General features: G+C 50.2%; 1 protein-coding gene across 7 annotated transcripts in view; it reads left to right on the top strand.

The window, feature by feature from the left end:
* The window catches only part of Nfatc1 (nuclear factor of activated T cells 1), a 110,089-nt gene that overhangs the window by 65,810 nt on the left and 24,951 nt on the right, over positions 1-19,328 (top strand). For 2 of the 7 annotated variants that reach the window (XM_063231405.1, XM_013145198.3), the window contains exon 9: positions 10,609-11,292. In XM_063231405.1, the coding sequence (XP_063087475.1) occupies positions 10,609-11,292 (684 nt within the window). The remainder of the gene's footprint in view (positions 1-10,608; positions 11,293-19,328) is intronic. The other 5 variants (XM_013145199.3, XM_063231407.1, XM_063231406.1 and 2 more) reach the window with 5 other exon arrangements.

Here is a 19,328-nt window from a genome sequence, read left to right as displayed (position 1 = left end):
CAGCAGCCTGTCCATCTGAGACAGTCTGAGCAGCCCAGGTCCTTGACAGTCATTTTGGATTTACCTTTGCCCTGAGCTTCCTGGTTCGTTTCACTGCCAAGTCCACCACATTTGAAGTTTAATCAGAAAGTAATTATCTTCATCAAACTATACATGCTTCATAGTGACTAAGTTAATCCGCTTCCTTAGGGACCAGTCGAGATTTGGGTGACTGAGAATACCTCCAGACCCCCTCTTGATTTGCATCCTGCTGAGCCCCTTGGGTCCTCAGTGCCAGCCTTGGCCCCCAGCCCCTTGCCCTCCTGGGGAGAGGGCTAGAGCTTGGAATGAGCCCGTCTGTGCCCCAGACAGCCGCTCACTGGGAGAACCCTGGCATGGATTCGTGAGTGTTCCTCTTGGCATCACTCTGAGAGCTGCAGCCGCCCTGGTGCACAGGTTGGCTGTGCATGGCTGGGCCTCTTCCTACAGCTGCCAGGGTGGTACCCCCAGACTTGGCCCGCCCATCCTGTTCTCTGAAATAAAGTCACTCTCTGATCCCTTGTGAATAATGGCTGCCAGTCTCATCAGCCTTGAGTGCTAAGCCCACTCTTCAAGCTTCAGAGATGGTCCTGTCTCTGCCACACTCAGCCCTGGTGAAGCCAACATTTCCCAGGTCACCTTCAGATGTCCTCCTGTCCATCCGAGGCCCTGCATGGTAGATGTGAACCACAGGCCACCTGTAAATGTGGCCCCAGGAGTGCTGGTGCCATCAGCTCCTCTGCTCCTGGCGCTGAAGCCTGGACTCTTCCCTGCCTGTGCTCAGCCAGGCCTTCTCCTCATCACAGCCCCACCCCATTCAAGTAAAGCAGATCATACTGCTGTTTCTAGCCTGTGAGCCACATGTGACCACCTCCAAGTGGCCAAAGGATGTGGGGACTCCAGTGTCCTGATGCTTCTTCCAAAGGTAAAATAAGGTCCTTGTGGAGAAGCCAGCAGGAGAATGGGGGATTCCTGATGCTGTGAGTGGTAGGGGCCAACTGGCTCCTGCCTTCACCAGGGGTCAGTGTGCTCAGGAGTGTGGCTGGTGCCCTGGAGATCCGGAGCGTTCCTCCCTGCAGTGTGTGTTAAGCACAGAGCGGTTGACGTGTGTACCTACGCGCCGTTCCCCCAGTCCCAGGTACACTCCGAATGAGGAGGATGTCTTTGTTTCTGACTTCCTGCACTTTCAGCCAGGCACGGTTAACTCTAACTCTTAGCTGTGGTGGGGCCCTGGCCCTCCCAAGGCCACTTCCTGCTCTTGCTGAACTCCAGGTGGCAACCCTAAAGGGGAGGAGGAAGGAGAAGTGGAGATGGCTCCTCTCTGAATAGTCATGGCAAAAATAGCTGCAGACATCTTAACGTCCTCACACACGTACAGCCTTTCCGTGAGCTTCCTTGGACACTATGTTTTCACACCAGGAAGGCCCCCAAGTACAAGATTGCCCCTGAAGAAATTAGACAGGAGAGATGGGCCAAATTATAGAGTGACCACGGGCAGCTGAACTGGCTTGAGAGGAAGACCGTGAGAATGGGGAGCCCTGGCCTAGAAGGCCAACAAGGAAACTGAGTGTGGCTGCCACTCTGAGGGCTCCCCATGGAGGTGGTCAGGACACATAGCAGCCCACTGAGGCAAGGGGATGGGAAGGCTGCTTTGTGCAGAAATCTAAGGGCCACAGGCCACTAAAAACACATGAAAGTATGAATCAGCGAGAGCCAGACACCAAAGAAGCCTGGGCCCCAAGCTGCTTAGAGTGCCAAGGCCCTTGCCTCGTCCTCTGACCATTGCTGTAGACCCTGAGTTTGCAGCTGTTTGGATGAGATCCACCAGGATGAGTCATATTCTCAAAGCACAAAGTACAGCATTGGCAGTTATTGGGTGAAACTCAATCAATGTATTTTTTGGCCGTGTGATCTGTTTTGACCATCTTCTGCCATCAGCCTAATTGGTAATTGTCAGATCTCCACCTAACCATGCCCTCCAGGAGAGCTGGGCTCACGCACACCTGTGGCTGGGGGCTGACACCCACAGACAACCAAACCTGCCCCTCATTTTCCACCTGGGTTGGGTCCTCACTCTTGCTTCTGATCTAAGGCTCTAGTGAAGGAACTAATCTCTGTGTGCCTGCTTTTATGCTTCTGAAACAGACACTGGCAATCCCCAGCCCTTAGGACTAACTAAATGACAATGTATAGCAGCATTCAGGCTGGTCCTTGGCTTATTGAGCATGAGCCATTGTGGTCAGCTACGACTGAGCTGCATTTTAGTCCGTAGATCTTTGATGTGTGTATCTGGTGAAGCTATGGGGCACGCTGCATGAAAGACCGAGGACATATTACCAAGAAGAAGTAAAGCCTGGATTTGCAGCCTTGTGTCCCTGTGTCAGGCAGTGTATAGGTGGTGCATTCTTTCCCTTCGCTGCTCAGTGAGTCCCCTCAGCCCTGCAGAGTTTATGGAACTCCAGACAGAGAGCAGAGGAGTATCCTTGCCTGCCAGCGGCTGGGCTCAGGAAGCTCACTCACTACTTTCCTTTTGTCTTTAGTTAAAAGTCATGCCCCCAGGACACCTTTGATGGTCATTCATATTGGTGGCAAAGCCTGGGCTTTAAAGCTATGCCATGACAGAGGACAATCTGTTCTTTATTTTCTTGAGGTTTAGACGTTGAACAAAACTCCTTTTCATTCAGTATTGCAGAATGTACTTAGTAAAGTAATTCAAGGTGAGATGCTTGAGGTCACTTGAAATGTGGGCATAAATGATAAGGAAGATTACAATGCAATCATTCCTTATCATGCCCAACACACAGGCCACCAGCAGGCAGCAAGCACCACATCTCTGGGCATTCACTTCTACTTGGAGACCAGATGTCACTGCAGATGAAGAAAGGGACCTGCAGTAACATCTGCTGAGTCCTAACAGTACACTATAGCTGAGCTGGTAGAAGGTCTGTGAGAATGGCTGTTTCTCCAGCCCCACTCTGAGTCACTTTACAGGGACCTGTGGCCTGGGCCAGCAGGAAGGAGCTGTGAGGACAGAACTATTTGTCCAGCATTACACAGAGCCAACCCCCAGCAGAGAAAAGGTGCAACTTGCTCCTGAGTGGGCACAGTAGGTCTGTGATCTGCGGAGCTTCGGCCCCCAACCCTGAGCTAGACAATAGGTATTTATTCCTCAGTCTTAGAGGCTGTAGGTCCAGGACCAGGTGCCAGCATGTTCAGGCTCTGCAGTGAGTCCACTTTTTGCTGTGGTCTCACGTAGCAGAGAGGTGTCTGTGAGCACAGCAGGTCTTATAGACAGGCCGCCTACATCACAGCATGTACCATAACTGCCTCCTAAAAGCCCATCTCCAAATAGAGTCCTCTTGGGGACTGGAGCTTCAGTGCAAGTTTTTGGGGACACAGCATCATCTGTGCTGAGCCCTAGGATTGTTCAACTCCTTCAGAGGTGGAGTTTGGGAAGTGGGGAGTAGGCTGCTATTGACACAGCAGGCTCCCATCTGGAATAGGCAGCCAGCTGCTTTGTTATGCATGTTCTGAATATTTTAATCCTCACAATCTTTAGGCAGAGCCTGCATCTTGATCTTACAGCTAAGGAAACTGAGGCTTGTGGGAACTGATGATCAGGTAGGAGGCCAAGCTCAGGGGGTCTAGTCAGAAGAGAGGGAGACAGATCTGGGCACTTCTTTCTTCTCGTCACAGTGGCTGCCATCCCCTAGCGTGGTGGCCACCTAACAGATATGCAGGCATGAGTTAGGGAAGCATCTTTTAAAGCACAGATGAAAGTGCTTTCTACCATATTATGTGGCTTTGGGTGGTAGATTTTTATTTGTTTGTTTTTGTTTTTGTTTTGTTTTGTTTTTGAGGTACTGAGCATTGAACCTAGGGCCTACATCTTCAATCCTTTTTTATTTTAAGATAAGATCTTGCTAAATTGCTCAGGCTGGACTTGAATTTGTGATCTTTCCCTATCAACCTGTCAGAGTGCTATGATTATAGCATCCACCATGGGGTAGTGCTTTTCTGTACCCATCGATTCCATTATTCTTCACATATCAACATGAGGTACTCTGCCAGCTGTGGGTGGGGTGTGGGTATCAGTAAAATTTTGCTGATACGACAGTTTTACCACTCACATATTCAGAGAGCTGTCTTGTTTTTCCACTTGGATTCACAAAGTACTAACACTTAATGGAGCCTGGCCCCCAAACCAGGGCACTTTAGATAGAAGACAGACTTGCCTGCATGGAGGTCCAGCAAAATACACATGTGCTCTTCCTGTGATGATGGGCAACAGGTCTACATCCTTAGGCCCAGTGGGAGAGAAGCACAGAGCTACACAGGAGAGCTCAGCCCTGTGCCGCCTTTCCTCATGGAGAGGAGCTCATGAAAGACATAAGACCATATCTTCAATGATAGCCATGTGCCTGGGACAGCCTGAGTTTGTCTAGGGAAGTCATGCTACCACCCTCCAAAGCCTAGGTGAGAAGAGGCCAAGCCCTGCTCATTAGTGGTAGGGGAGCCTGCTGGAGCTGGCCCTGGCCACCCACCCTTCCATCTATGTAAAGGTCTTGGGGTCTGGAGCAAGAAGACAGTCAGAGGCTTTGGTTCTGCTGCCAGACCCTTCCAGGACCCTCTCCAGTCTCCTCTCCATTCACCTGTTGGGGAAAAATATGTTTCCTAAGTCCTCAGATGGGAGTGGGATAGAGGGTCTGCGAGAAGTCTGGACTCCAGGAAGAGAAGCGTCGGGTCGGGCCATGCAGGGCAGAACGGCTGTTTCTCCAGTCCCACTCTGAGTCACTTCACAGGGGCCTGCAGCCTGTCTAGGCAGGAAGCAGCTGCAAGAACAGAGCCATTTGTCCAACAGTACACACAGCCAAGCCCCGGCAGAAACACAGTACACACTTGCTCTTGAGTGGGCACAGTAGATTGTTGATCTGTGGAGCCAAGGCCCCCAGCCCTGGACCTGGGACACCAGGGCAACCCAAAAGAACTTGGGCTTTCTGATGAGAGTGGTTGAGTGCTTAAGACAAAGAAGACCGGCCTGGTCCTGGGGGCGGTAGGAGGGCCCTCTCCCAGGCTTGGATCCCCAGCAGAGGCCAACAATGTTCTGGAAGGCTTTTTGGCCCTTAGTCCACCATCATAGGGGCTGTGGGAGGGGCCCGTGAAAAGGACTCCCCATCACATTTCTGGAAACTTCCCACTAAAGCTTGCGTCTGTGCCGGGCTTGAAGTGGGCCTAGAGATGCCATCAGTTCCAGCCTGGAAAGAGATTTCTGCCACAGGACGCAGGCTTCTTGAGGCTGTGTTCTCCACTGAGCCTGCAGCTGCATGATCAGCCCATGGAATAGCAGGTATATAACCACCGTTGGCACCACGCAGTGGGGCCGAGAAGCACAAAGGCTTTAGGGTTCAGGCTGACGTGTGGCTGCCAGACCTGCACGGTGGTGCCCCCTGCATGTGGCTGCACAGATACCAGGGCCCGCCTTCTCCGTGAGAGCAGCCTCTGTGGATGATGACCGGTCTTAAAGATCAGCGTTAATTTTTCACACTTTTGCTTTCTGTAATAAATTTAGATATAAACTCACCACTGGGGTAATGTGGTATTTTTCCAAGTGCCGTTACATAGCATCGAAGTGGGGTCCTGTGATGTACCACCTGCCGTCACCCAGCAGGATGGAGACATTGCATCAGGCCCCACACCAGCCGAGGAGAAGGCTGTCTCTGCACAGTTCCCCTGCCGTGCCTCCCCTCCCTCTAGCACTGAAGACAGGGTGGGACCCGCCGCCGGATCCCCTGTGCAGAACATGTTCTTTCTATTTCCTCGCTAATAGGAAACAGTCATCTTCATATGCAGCTCCAGATTCCTGTGAAAAATGCAGTTTAGACACAGCACAGTCACGAAACATTCAGCCTGTGCTCTTCTGTAGCTGCTACAGGAGACAGATATGTACTTTAGTGTCTGAATTCCCAGGCTCTCCATCCAGATCTCAAGGCTGAGCTGGCAGAATGCATTTCTTCATGGGGGACGGGGTGGGTGTCCTTTGCCAGCGCTTTAGGCTGGTTCATCTCAAAAGTACCTCCAGGTCGGTACTGAGTGACTAGATCCTCAGTTGGTCACTGAAGCTGTTAGCAGCCCTCTGTCACATGGGTTGCATGTGACAGCACTGCCACCATAGGGGATAAGGACAGGGAGACAGAAGCGTAAGGCTGAGACAGGGTCATCTAAAGAAGGCTCGGCTTTGGGTGTGAGCTCTTGGAAGAAAGGCCAGGGTGGCTCTGGAGGTCCTGGGTACCTGGTGTCTTCTAAGACAAGGACTTCTCTCACACAGGTATCCTGGGCAGTTATTGAGCAACCACACGCCCAGCTCTAGCCCCAAGCTGACACCTCAACAGCCAGGCTGAGAGTGGAAAGGGGGTGCTGTTCCTCAGCTCAGGAGCAGGGACACCCCAGCCCGGTGCAAGGAACGGGTGTTTTGGTAGCAGGTGGCAGGACACACACACCCCATCTTCCTCCCCTGGGTGCTGGCCTGTTTGACGCTCAACCTCAAAGATCAGCCTGGGAGCTAGGTCTAGGGCCAAGACACCTACCTGAATGTTGGTCCCTGGTCGCTTCCCCCTTTCACCACGACACAAAGGGAGGGAGGGAGTGCTGGCCCTGGCTGCGGTACCTGGGCAGGCAGTGCAGGGTGGCTGGCTAAGGGCAACAAGCTGATGTCTCAGAGAGGCTCAGTGTGGCCACATTGGCTGTGTGACAGCAGGCTGTGTGGTTAGGAGTGGGCTGCAGGGCACTCTGGTGAGGGGTAGTGTGTGGCACCCACACAGCCTTCCCCCAGCCCCAGCTGTCGCTGTCACTATGAGACATTTACTGAACAGCCATGTTTGGGTTGCACTTTCCTGTGCGCAGGGCAGTTGAGTGAGAGTTTTTATGGAGTTTGGGCTGCCATATGTGAGAGACGGGTTGGGCCTGAAACCTGGCTGAGAACCCCTGTGCATCAGAGTCCCAGTGTATGAATTTAACCTTCCAGTTATACTTTTTAAAATCATGAACTTCGAAAATTATCAGTCTAACTTAGAATTTGACCTTTGCCATGTGAACCCTGGCCTTTGTTAAGGTCATCTTTTGAGCTGGAGAGAATCAGGTACCCCACAGTCCTACTCATTTGTCTGCAACAGCTGTGCCCCCGTGGCCAGCCCAGCCAGAGCCTGTGTTCCCAGTAACTGGCTAAACCCAGCTCCACCTCCCAGGTGCCTCTCAGAGTCTGACTGAGCCCTGTGCTTGCCAATTCTGGATTTACAACCTGCTGGCAACAGGCTGGAATGGTTCTGGTTGGGGGCAATTCCTGGAACATGGCCTCTTTGTTCATAGAGCTGTCTGGATGGGGCACATGCTTGGAGCCAATGCTGGTTCTCTGGGTGACAAATTGGCCTACAAGTGCTGCTCGCTTCCCGATGACAGGGTGAGGGGCCTTCTAAGCATTGCTCCTGGGAGATGCAGTCCCTTCCAAAGATTGGCGGACCCACAGCTGATTTCCTGTGTGTGACTTTCTGCTATTATGAGAGTGACTGGCAGTGCTGTTTTTTATTAGGCATGAGGACGACCCTCTCCCTCTGGCAGTTACTTGGTGGGCCTTCCCCTCAGGCACGTCAAGTCTAGGACCCACAGAGGAGCCAGCTGTCACTGTTACTCCATGGCTTGGGAGAAAACAGATGGGTGTCTGAGGGTATCGGCCCGTGGGGAAGTGCTGTGTGTACCAAGCCCCAGCCACAGGAGCCCCTCCATACTTGTGGCTTCCTCAGTTATGTCAGTGTTAAAGGAAGCTGAAGTCCTGTTGGGGCCGTGGGCATGGCTGCTGACGTACAGATGGAGAGGTTAATGGGGAGCCCTGATGAGGGAGGCTCTCATACTAATCACAGCCCACAGTCACACTGGAGCCATACAGAAGTGGCCTGGCCTTGGGGCTTATGTGGCTTCTACCTTTCTGTGTGGTCAGGCCTGCTCTCCACCAAGAGTGTCTCTCTGCTGTGTCGTATGGGGTGGCTTAGCAGTCAGCCCAGGATTCTAGTCATTGCTCCGAGTTGTACCAACTGCAGGTCTTCTGAGCCTTCAGAAGGTGACATGTGGGCCCTCTCCCGGAAGTGCACAGCAGCCTGGTTGGCAAATGCTGATGCTCCCACATCTCTTTCCTCTGCAGCTCACAAGAAATGCAGGCTGCACACGGACCTGCTCCTGCTTCCCTTGTGGGACCAGCCAACTGCCCTCAATGTGGCAGGTTGTCCTGATGTCATTGTGCAGCCAGTGGCAGCTCTTGAATGAGTCCAGCATGACACACACCCTTCTTCCAGGCCCCTGGTGGGTGGTGCCCTTAGGAAGAAATGGTAAAACCTTCCCCAGAGGACAGTTTGCCTATGGCAGGCCATTCTGGGTAGGCGACCCAGGTCCTCTGTGGGAAGGTATTTAGTTTGCTGGTGGAGTCCACATAGCTGACTATACAAGTCCAGCGCTCCCTGTGACCACATGAAACTATCATCCATCTGCTGCTGTCCTCTGGCTCACTGTGCTGGCTGCACCGCCCAGGTAGCCATGGCAGTGACCGGCGAAGCCCCCCAATGAGACAGGAGATGCTTCAGGTGGTAACAGGAACAGCTGCTTTATTCACGCGGGCTCTGGTTTATATATTCGGCCGTGACCAATCACAGGCTGCCACGAGGAAGCAGGGCGGGAATGGGACGCAGGCTCTGGCTACTATACCCAGCTGTGGCCAATCAGGGGTTGCCACAGAGTCGGCACGGGGTGAATACGGAGTGAGCACGAGGTGCGAACGGGGTGGCTAATTTAGAGAGGGACATAACGCATTGCGGAAGCTGACGTGGTCTTATCGTCCCGGGCGGGGTGTGTTGAGCGCCTGTGCCCGACATGGCAGGACCATCCAGTGCCGAGGATTGGAGAACAGGCCATGGAGGACCTTGCACCGTCTCTCTGAGAGTGGCTGAGGCCCCTGCTCACAGTTGCCCTGTTGCTTTTTTACCTTGTAAATGTCAACACTTCCGTAGTCCATTCACTCTAGCACTTGTACAGACCTCTCAGCACAGAGACACTCAGACAATTGGAATGGGTGAAAACGGAGACAGGGAAGCCAGTGTATAAATGTAGCTGCAGTGGCCCTCTGGAACCTTGGCCCTGAAGGTTTCAGTATCACCTCTGGGCCTGGAGGTTGAATGTGTGGATCGTTGGCCTAGAGTGACTTCCTCCCCAGGTAGTGTGGCACCTCAGACAGCCAGTGGGCTCCTCACACTGGCCTCCACAGAGTCACCCAGACTTGCAGAAGAGATCACTGTTAGCAAGGCGCTTCTGAGTTTCAGGCAAACTGTGTCTTCCTTCCTCATAGCTGCTGGTGACACAGACACTCTGGGGCAATCGGGGGAACAGTTAAACATTCTTGCTGGCACAAGACCTGGCTAAAGAATTTCTCTCAGAATGTGGGTGTATATATTCACAGAGAAGGCTGAGCCCTCCTCACAGTATGTGCTCATCCCAGGAGCCGAGTGCCTGTGTTAAGGGCTGCATGTGGCCTGTCAGCTGCAGTGGAAGGGCAGTCCCCTGTGTGGCTGACACACAGCTTGGCATGAAGCAGCAGCATGGTCTGTCGTGAACTGAAGTGTGTTGTTGCCAGTCATTTGTGGAATTTATTTGTGGAATAGCTTGACTCTTCTGAGCAGCAAAAGAGGCAAGACCAGTAGGAATGCGGCAGTGCAGCAAGCAAGCCGGGCGAGAATGGGCTCCCCGCAGGGTCTGCCTGGCACTCCTTCCTGGCCCACTTGCCACCCCCATCGTCTTCCCAGCTCTCCTGCGGAAACCAAGGCACAGAGGCCTGTGCAGCTGAGGGAGGAGCCTGGCGCCTCTTCTGGCCGCAAGCCTGGGCCCAGTGCCCAGCCACAGAGGCTGGGTCTTTCTGGGCATATTTCCTGGCCCGTCAGCCTCTTCAAGGTCTAGAGAGCTGGGAGCTCCCGATTCTCTGAAAAGCGCCAGGGTCTCCTGGTGCCTGCCTCTGTGTGTCCCCTGCAGGAGTGGAAACCAGACGGGGCGGAGGGAGAGGCGGCATTCCTGCCAGTGCAGAAGTGCTCTTCTGTAGTGGTTCACGGCTTCTCTCCTGCAGCAGTGTTGTTTACCTTCTCAGCTGGATTCTCTCTAGCTTCCAAAGCCATCTCACCACATGCTCAGGTTTACCTTATGTGCAGAATTTATCAGACAGCATCAGTAGCCATAGAACAGCAGTGGCTCCAAGTTAAAATTTTCACTTTGATTGCTACAAATCCAAGGACCCTTGGGCCCAAACCTTCTACTGCAGTTTGCAAATGGATTTTTATAGCACGTTAGTGCTGGGGGAGATTCCAAGGAAAATAGTTCTCTCTATTAGAACCAGCTGTGACTCTCAGCCGGTGACTCACTCCTTTTTTAATTGGGTGGGAGAACCAGTCAGAGACAGGGACTCAGTCAAGACGTTGTTTGTTTTGCACAGGGTATCCTAGCCACAGCCCGCCCAGTCGTACCCATCTGCAACTTTTGTTTATTTAACTTTTTCTTCCCTCCTCACAGTTCCAATTATAAAAACAGAACCCACCGATGACTATGAGCCTGCCCTGACGTGCGGACCCATGAGCCAGGGGTTAAGTCCTCTCCCAAGACAGTACTACAGCCCACAGCTTGCGATGCCGCCTGACCCCAGCTCCTGCCTTGTGGCCGGCTTCGCCCCATATCCACAGAGGAGCACCATGATGTCCACACCTCCCAGCTCCAGTCCAAAGCTCCATGACCTTTCTTCCGCAGCCTACACCAAGGGCATTGCCAGCCCGGGCCACAGTCAGCTTGGACTTCAACTGCAGGCTGCAGAGGCCCCCACCGTTCAGGAAGTGCCGAGACCCATGGCCGTGCAGCCCGGCTCACCCAAGCAGCCCCCTCCAGTCCTGCTGCAGCCGCAGGTGAGTCCACAACTGAGCAGTAGCTGTTCCCTTGGTTACCAACAAGCACTCTGTCCCAACAGCCCCTCCTCTCCACTTTCATCCACTACCCATGAGCCAACCTGCTTGCAGTCCTCAGCCCACCCTCCCGCCACGGGCCAGCAGCAGCACCAGTCACCGAAGGGTCGAAGAAACGAGTCTCCAGTCACCGGGCCACTGTCACTGCCAGAGGTGCGTGAGGACAGTAATCATAATTTGGCCCCTATTCCTGTAACGATCAAGCGAGAACCTGAAGAGTTGGACCAGTTGTACCTGGACGATGGTAAGTACCCACACATGTACAGGTGTGCGCTCCACCTGCGCCCTGCCCGGGAGCTCGAGGAGGAATCGGGGTGCAGAGGAGCTGCAATTAGCCTGGTGTCTGGTGGGGGAGACCGTCCCTCAGTGTGGTTGCAGGTGCAGTCTCGTTGCCGTGCTGTGCTGTGCTGTGCTGGTCCGCAGCAGCAAGCTGCATGGTACTGGTTCTGCTCCAGTCATTGCCGTGGCCCTTCCCTGGGGATTACTGGTCCAACCTTGGAAGCCCCAAGTTTGTTGATGAAAGCTGAACAAAAAGCTGCTTGTGCGTTCAGAAAGTAGAAGAGAATACTCATGGGCCTTTGAGAAGTTTCTTTAGAGAACAGTCTTGAGACAAAGGTCTGGCTGGGATTAATGTTTTACTCTGGGCAACCATGTGGAAAAATTTAAATATTTAAATGTCAGGCGCTCAGGGAATGTGAAGAAGGAGCAGGGTGCCTCTGTCCAGGCAGGGACCTCCTCCCAGTCCAGCACACAAGCTTGCTCAGGATAGGAGCACAACAGAGCACAGTATGTCCAGGATGCCTTGCAAAGGTAGCACCTGGCATGTCGGTGGTCTGGCCAGTTGGTACAGAAGTCTGAGTACTAAGGTATGCATGACAGACTAGACTCTTCCTGTTTTTCTACATGTGTTTGTGTTTGAAAGAGTCCCTCCTTTTTTGGAGATGAGTGATAAAAGGTCGCCTCACCATAGCACCTCAGCGACTAGCCTTGTCACCTGAAGCACTAGTGATCCTCTCACTAGGAGTGGATTCAGTTCATGTTTTCTGGGCCGCTTGGGCTGTTTGGGCTCCATCGAAGGCACGGCCAGTTTTCCTGATGTGAGTGGTTTCCCAGGCCAGGGTGCTGGCCAGCATGCCTAGAGCAGCATACCCCACCACCTAGACCTAGGCGGGCCTAGGGCGGTGCTGAAACTTGCTCAGTCTCCTCTGCCTGAGGTTTAGGACTTGTAGCCTCTTTTAGTTGGTTTGCCACGAAAGTAGCAGAGCTGAATGCTGTTGGCTTTTTCCACTGCTGTGACTGTCAGCTTCCAGGCATTCCTTTTGCTTCATGGGGACCTTTGGAAGGAACATTTAGAAGTACCAGCTGTGCCCAGGGCTCTGCTTCTTGTTTTAAGAGACTGTGGTGTGGAGTGGGCTGGCCTGTGGGTGAGGAGTGTTTTAAGCTTCATGGTAACAGGCCCCGCGTCTACCCCAAGTGACCTGGTAGACAAAACACTTGAGCTTTAGCGTTTCAAAAGTTCCTGCTGAATGTCATCCTCCAATTTTCTAACTCAAGGCTACAAGCTTTTTGAGGAGGATGCATGCAAAATTTGGGCTTAAAAAAATATTTAACCCTTGCACCCAGCACTCTGATTTGTGGTGTACTTGTTGGTCATGTTCGTGTGCCAGAGCTCTCCATCTGTCCTTGAGTGAGGGGCCTACAGAAGCTAACTCACAAGGCCTCTCATCTTCCTGGGCCTCTTCCCTGCTTTGAATTCATATTCCAGGGCTATGGCTACCCTGAGCACCTTCCTGAAGGCTTGTTACGGCCACAAGATGTCAAGAATATGTACCAATTTGTATCTGACTGTCCACACCAAATTTATTTTCATACATTCTGTAAACAAAACTGTCTGTCCTTAGGCCTCTCGAGGTGGTCAAACTTGCAGTGGTGGGCCACATAGTACTAATTCCTTAGCTCAAGAATTCTGCCCAAGGAGCCACTGTGATGAGTGACTGTGGTGCTCTTGCAGTCTCACCATTCAAGCTGCCTCAGGAAGTGCTATATGTTCCTACCAGGGTTTTGTCACCTGGTCACGGGCAGGGCGGCCTTGCCCAGACAGTTGGGCCAGCCAGACCTGGATTCCCACATGTGGGCAGTGCCTGTGGCCCAGAGACGGGAAGCAGGTCAGCCTCGTTTCCCACTGCGCTGGAGTTCATGGCTGCGAGTGTCAGCTGCAGCTTTGTTGTGAGCTGCGATGTGGGGCAGATGAGATGTTCTGGGAGGTGGGGATGCTGTGTTCAGTACCCTCTGCATGGAGAGTGTGATGCTGGCGCTCTTCCTGCGAGACTGGCTGGAGCTGCAGGGCTGGAAGGAGACACAGGAGCATATCATTTGTTACAGACTTTGTTGAATTTCACCCTTCTGCCTCAGAGAAGCGCAGGCATCGCAGATCTCCCCTCACAGAGGTGTAGCGTTGCTCACATAAGAAGTCAGTGCCATGAGCTCTCCCTAAGGCAGAGAGGGAGCCATGCATCAGGCAGAGGAACCCTTCCTAGTGTGATGTCTTTTGTTTTCAGTCTCAGTTTACATTTACAACTACCCGGGGAAGGAGCGCTGAGAGTGGACACAACCACAAAAATCTGCGCCGAAAAGTTAAACTCCATTGATTTCAAGTGGCCTTAGTCAAATTATAAAGCAGGAAGAACTAAAAGCTGGGGACATGGATGTACTTTTAGTGTAAGTGAGTGTTCTACAGAAAGGGCCTCTGGGTTGCCTCTGACAGCCTGAGGCAGTGGTGTAGCTCCAGCAGCCAGGCAGGCTGAGCGAGGCTCGGTACTTCTTCTGGAGCTTAGCTCTATGTGGGCACAAGGTGCCCTGAGTCCTCCCCAGAGCACAGGACTGTTTCCTGCAATTGCAGAATTGCAGACAGGAAGGAACACAGAGGGCCAAGCATGTGGCCACTGCAGCCCAAGTGATTGGGAGCCTAAAGAAGCACGGAGACTGGCCGGCTCTCCCCACCAGCACTTAACCAAAGTGCTCTTCTTGCCTGTGGAATTCTGTGGCCAGTGCACTCTGGCCCCTCATTTAATCATTTGTGCTGGTTCCATCTGCACAGGTGTGTGTGGGTAGCGGGGGCTGTGACTCTAAGGCAGCTGGACTTGGGAGGAGGTAGGAAGAATGTATCCCACCTATACTTTTGTTGAGTCTTAGTTCCCTTTAGGTTTTGATTTTCTGTTCTGGGAATCTGTGTAGTTCTGAGAGTCTAGTGCACTCTGGGCACACTTATATATTTTCAGTATTTGTATCAGAATGCAATCCAGGAGGGCAGTTCACTTACAGTGTGTGCATACAGCCTGAGTTTGGTCACATGTTAGAGCTTGTAGGGGTAGTTTGCATTCTGGACATCCAGTTATTTTGAGGAATAATTTAAGCCTCAGAATAAAAAATGAACCCTCCCTTCATCTGCTTAGGATTCACTGTTTTTCAGTCATTTCTACTCTCGTGTGTTGCAAAAGTCCGTGGCCCTTAAATAAATTTCAGTGGTAATTTCTTTCAGTGGTAATCTTCGTAAGACTTAGCTTTCAATTAAGACTTCTTGAGCATGGCAAAATTGCAAAATACATTTAAAAGGTATTAGTATTATGAGTGTCATGTTAGTTTAAATGTAAGTTTCTAAAAGCATGCCTCAGAGTTATACGAGAGCTGTTTTTCCAGGACCTTCCCTGAATTGGCCATTGTCAAAAGCTGGGCTACATAGTGATGCTCCTCTTCTGTACAGGTTCCTGTACAGGTCTCCTCTTGATTGTACATGTGAACATGGGCAGCACCATGCATTGGCTTCTGTTGTGTACACATCAGATGGAAACTCTTCTGTTTGCTTGTGAGGTCTGTGGCACATATTCTAGTATCCATGCGAAGGGGGATTGGTGGCAGCAGAAGCACCAGTTTGCTGGAAGGAAGACCCTCCTCTTAGTTTGTTTTGGCTGAAATGACTGGTCCCAAGGTGTTTGCCTCTCTGCCACTGTGTGCCCCTGTCACTGTGGCTGCCCCCTGGCCTCTGCCACAATCAGGCCTTTCAGTTCCACTGCAGGCTCTTGGGTTTGCAGAAATCTAGATGTCATTAAAACAACAAGCAGGTAGATGAGGGAGCCCAATCATGTCTGCCCTGTCTGGGCTCTGAGTTTCTCTCTTCTCCTCCCACCCCCTTTCCTGAGCTTAAGCTGCTCTGGGAGAGAACAAAAACCTTTCCTCATGGAAAGTTTTACTAACCTGGCAAAGTGCCCAGGTCTGAGCTTTCCCTGTTGCTAACGATGATTGCAAGAGCCCATACTGCAGTGATCAAACACTCTGAGTTGTAAATATTGTGGACGTAGACTACTACATGATGGGTAGAAGAATGAATTCAGCCATGCAAATAACTCATTGGGGTCAATCCTTTACACACGGGGAAATCTGCATGGGGGTCATGAGGCATGAAATACATACCATAACATCCCCTGGGCTGGAAACTGCTGTAGGCAAGGTAGACCAGCTGGCTGGATAAGCAGTGCTCTGGAGACTCCTGAAGGAAGGATCTCTTGACAGGGTGAGTTTATGGAGGCCTGGGCCTAAAACTGCTGCTTTGAGGTGCAGAGTCTCTAGTTACTCACTGTGGGGTGAGGAAAGCCAGGAGAGACTACAGCAAGAAGTTGTTTCTAAACTTGTGCTTTTGAGCCGCAGCACATCAGATACATAGGCAATCAGCATAAGTATTTCAACTTTTGACTAGATGTCAGGTTGGTGTCTTTTACATTGAGCCCAAGTGGTAACCACTGAGTACCTGAAAGATTTTCTGGGAAAAGCACAACAGTTTAATGTGTAGCTATTAACTGGTTGTCAAGTACTCTAGTGCAGGCTTTTCCCTATGTCCCATGATTCATGCTTGTGTGCTTGGACCTTGTCACCTGGAGCAGGGCAGGCAGGATTCTGCCCCTTTAGCAAAAGCAGACATGAACAGGTGGGCTGACTCCACACTGTCCGCTGAGTCAGGCTCTCTATAAATAGGGCGGGTATTTGGCCACCACAGACGCACATCAGTGCCGCTGCAGGCAGGCAGTCCTGTAACTTGCTGGCTTGTGATGCGGATGTCTTCCTCCTTTCCATCAGGCAGGGAGGGAGAGGAGGGAAGAGGTTGTATAGAGGTCTGGGACCTGCTCAGACATCGGAGCAGAGGGCCTGGTGGGTTCTGCGCACTTTTTTCAGATCTCTGATATAGACGTTAATATGGAATACTTTGATTTATACTGTATTTCTAACCAAAGTATCACTCCACCACCCCATTATACTTGGAAGAGAAATTTGGAGGTATTACTTTCCGCTATTATTAACTGTTTGCTTTTTACTCTTTGAAAATGGGACTTAGCTTGTTCCCTTTTTCAGTTTAAAAGTTGTTTGAAATTATTAATTTGAGAGAAGGAGATAGAATTTTTAAAAGCTAAAGGAAAAATACAAAAAAGTTCTGTGGCTCGGGAAATTATGCTGGCTAGTGTTAAAGAACATTTGTAACCAGCACAACTGGTGATCAGATATGACTGTGTGCATTTGTCATTTTTTTGTCATTCCTAATGGGCAAGATCTGAACAGTAAAGTGTTAGTGTATATTTTGTTATTTTAATGCTCTTTTTTTCTTGAGTAGATATACTGTTTTCTGTCTACAAATAGATTAAAATCATTACAAAAACATTTAAAATCATATTTCTCCATTTCCAATCAATTCGTACACTAGTATTCTGCTGTCTGTGCAGTTTCTTTTGCTAAGACACATCCATCCCAAAGTAGGTTTTTATTTCATAATGAGAAGTTACTTTTCTAAGTTGCTTCACATCCGTGAGCCAGAAAAATAGCATGTTACTGTACTGTGTCATGAGAATATGAAGCTGTAATATTTAAAGCACGGTAGCCACATTTGAGGTCCAGCAGTTGGGAGCCCATCAGAGACTGGTACTTTTGGAATGAGTGGTGACTAGGGCAATGAGGAATCTGTCACATCTGTGTTTCTGCGCAGAACCCCCAAACTTCCCTGGCACTGAGCTCTCCTGCCCCTGGAGCGATGGCTCAGACATGTCCAAGTGAACTTCCTGATAGCAAAGTATGTTCTTGCCTGTGGATCCCAGAGGAGCTGTAAATAACCAACTCACAGGTGTCCACCCAGGCACAGAAGAGCGTGGGCAGCTGGAGCTGTATTGTCTTCCTATCAATGTAGCACCTAGCCCATGATTAATACCAAACAGAAACCCCATTGGCAGTGACGGGGTCGGTACTCTGGAACTTCCCAGGGTGCCTTTTTATATCTGTTTTCAAATTTACATACTGGAGCTTACAGCAATCCTATGGATAGGCACAACTGCCAGTAGTACCCTTACTTTACATGGAAAGAAACCAAGAGGAGTTATTTGACTTGTTTAAAGCACAATCCCAAGTGGCAGACCCAGGAGCATGCCCTTTCCACCAGCACATCCTCTCTCTCAGCTTGACTGCAGACTGATGAGCAAGACTCCTACTAAACAGCCCAGCTTTCAAGAGCAAATTGGCCTCGAAAGCCACAGAGGAGCACACATGTATGTCCCCTTCAGCAGAGTTTCTGATTATTAACGGAGGTTCTCTTTCATAGCTCAGAGAGGACTGGATGAATTCCAAAGTGAGTGACAGAGGACTCTGATCCATACCCCCAAGAAGTAACAGAAATACTGGCAAAACTGTCAAATCAACCATTTTGGGATCTGGAAATTAACAAAAGAACAGAATAAATTGAAAAGCACTTATGTAAGAAAAACCTAGTGCCGATGGAAAGAGGAATCTGTAGCATTTTTAGCCTGTGGCTGTGCTCACCCTAGCAAGCTGCGTGGAGTGTAGCTGAGAAGAGTCCACACTGTACAGAGAAGTGGCTGGGCTTTTTTAAACCTTCATTTCCAGAGTGCAGTTAGCACTTTGACTGGTCCTGAAGCTCCCTGGCAAAGCCCCAGTCCCAGGCCAACGTAAAAATTGGTAGCTTCTAGTTCAGTTGTTATAGAGGGAGCTGCTGTAGTTGCCAATGGGGCAAACAGGAGCCTGACAAAACTAGACAGCCAGAGGAAATGATGGAAAGTCCTAACATATTCCTGGGGACTTGGGAGGCTGCATATATGCAAATGGATGTGCGCTTGTTCAGGAAAAGAGGCCGCGGGCACTAGCCTCTGGCTGACTCAAAACCCTGCACAAGCACAAGTAAAAGCTGAGTGGACTCATCAACAGGCTGCAGTTGGATGGTGGGGTGGACACACAGGTTACTCTGATGAAGATGGAAGACCTTAGGCTCCAGGGCCGAGGCAAACCTTACTGTCGGCACACTGTAAAAGCTCTGCTGAGCAGATATAGGAAGCCAAACCTAAAATAGAAACAGGAATTTCTTAAAAAGGGAACAGAAAACTTAGTGTCCACACAGTGTAAGAAATAGAGTCTACAGAATTAGTCCAGGAAAGTCTATACTCAAATAAAAAACAAGGGAAAACGTATACTAGCATTACCAACAAATCCAACTAGAAATAAATCTTAATGAGCATTACTGTAGCGCACTCTCTATTGTGTCCACTTTTTAACTAAAAAGGTAAGAGAGATGCAAAGAAATGTGAAAATGTCTCATACTCAGAGAAGTAAATCCCGCAGCCAGTGAAAAATGTACCTGAGTGATCTCAAGTGTTGAGCTGAGTAAGAAAGGCAGTAAATCAGTTATGATAAATATATTCAAAGAGTTAAATGGAACTTATTCAAAAACTTACAGGAAAGGATGACAAAAATGTCTCACCAAATAAATAATGTCAATAATGAGACAGAAAATTCTAGAATCAAATAGTTTTAGAGTTGTAAAGTATAATACCTGAAATGAAGTTTCTAAAAGATCTGAACAGCAGATTTTAACTGGTAGAGAAAAAGAATTTGTAAACTTGAAAGATGAATAATTATATAGTCTGAGGACTACCCTCCTCCATAAAAAAGAAGAAAGTAAATTAACAATCTCAGAACATGGAGCACCATAAAGCATAAAGACATACACATAATGAAAGCCCCAGGAAGAGAGGAGACAGAAAAAGACTAGAAAGATATTTGAAGAAGTAATGGCCAAAAAGTCACAGATTTGATGAAAAAATATTCAAGGCAGTCAAAAAAAGATCAGCAAACTCCAAGTTGAATACATCAGAAGATATTAATGTCTAACCACCTCAGAGTCAAACCATCAAAAGCCCAAGAAAAATAGACAATCCTGAAAGTGGCAAGGGCACGTTC

Source organism: Cavia porcellus, unplaced genomic scaffold (assembly GCF_034190915.1).
Source record: "Cavia porcellus strain 051 isolate PalLab524CR breed Dunkin Hartley unplaced genomic scaffold, mCavPor4.1 scaffold_20, whole genome shotgun sequence".
Classification (NCBI taxonomy): domain Eukaryota; kingdom Metazoa; phylum Chordata; class Mammalia; order Rodentia; family Caviidae; genus Cavia; species Cavia porcellus.
This window is presented reverse-complemented; position numbering and strand designations above follow the sequence as displayed.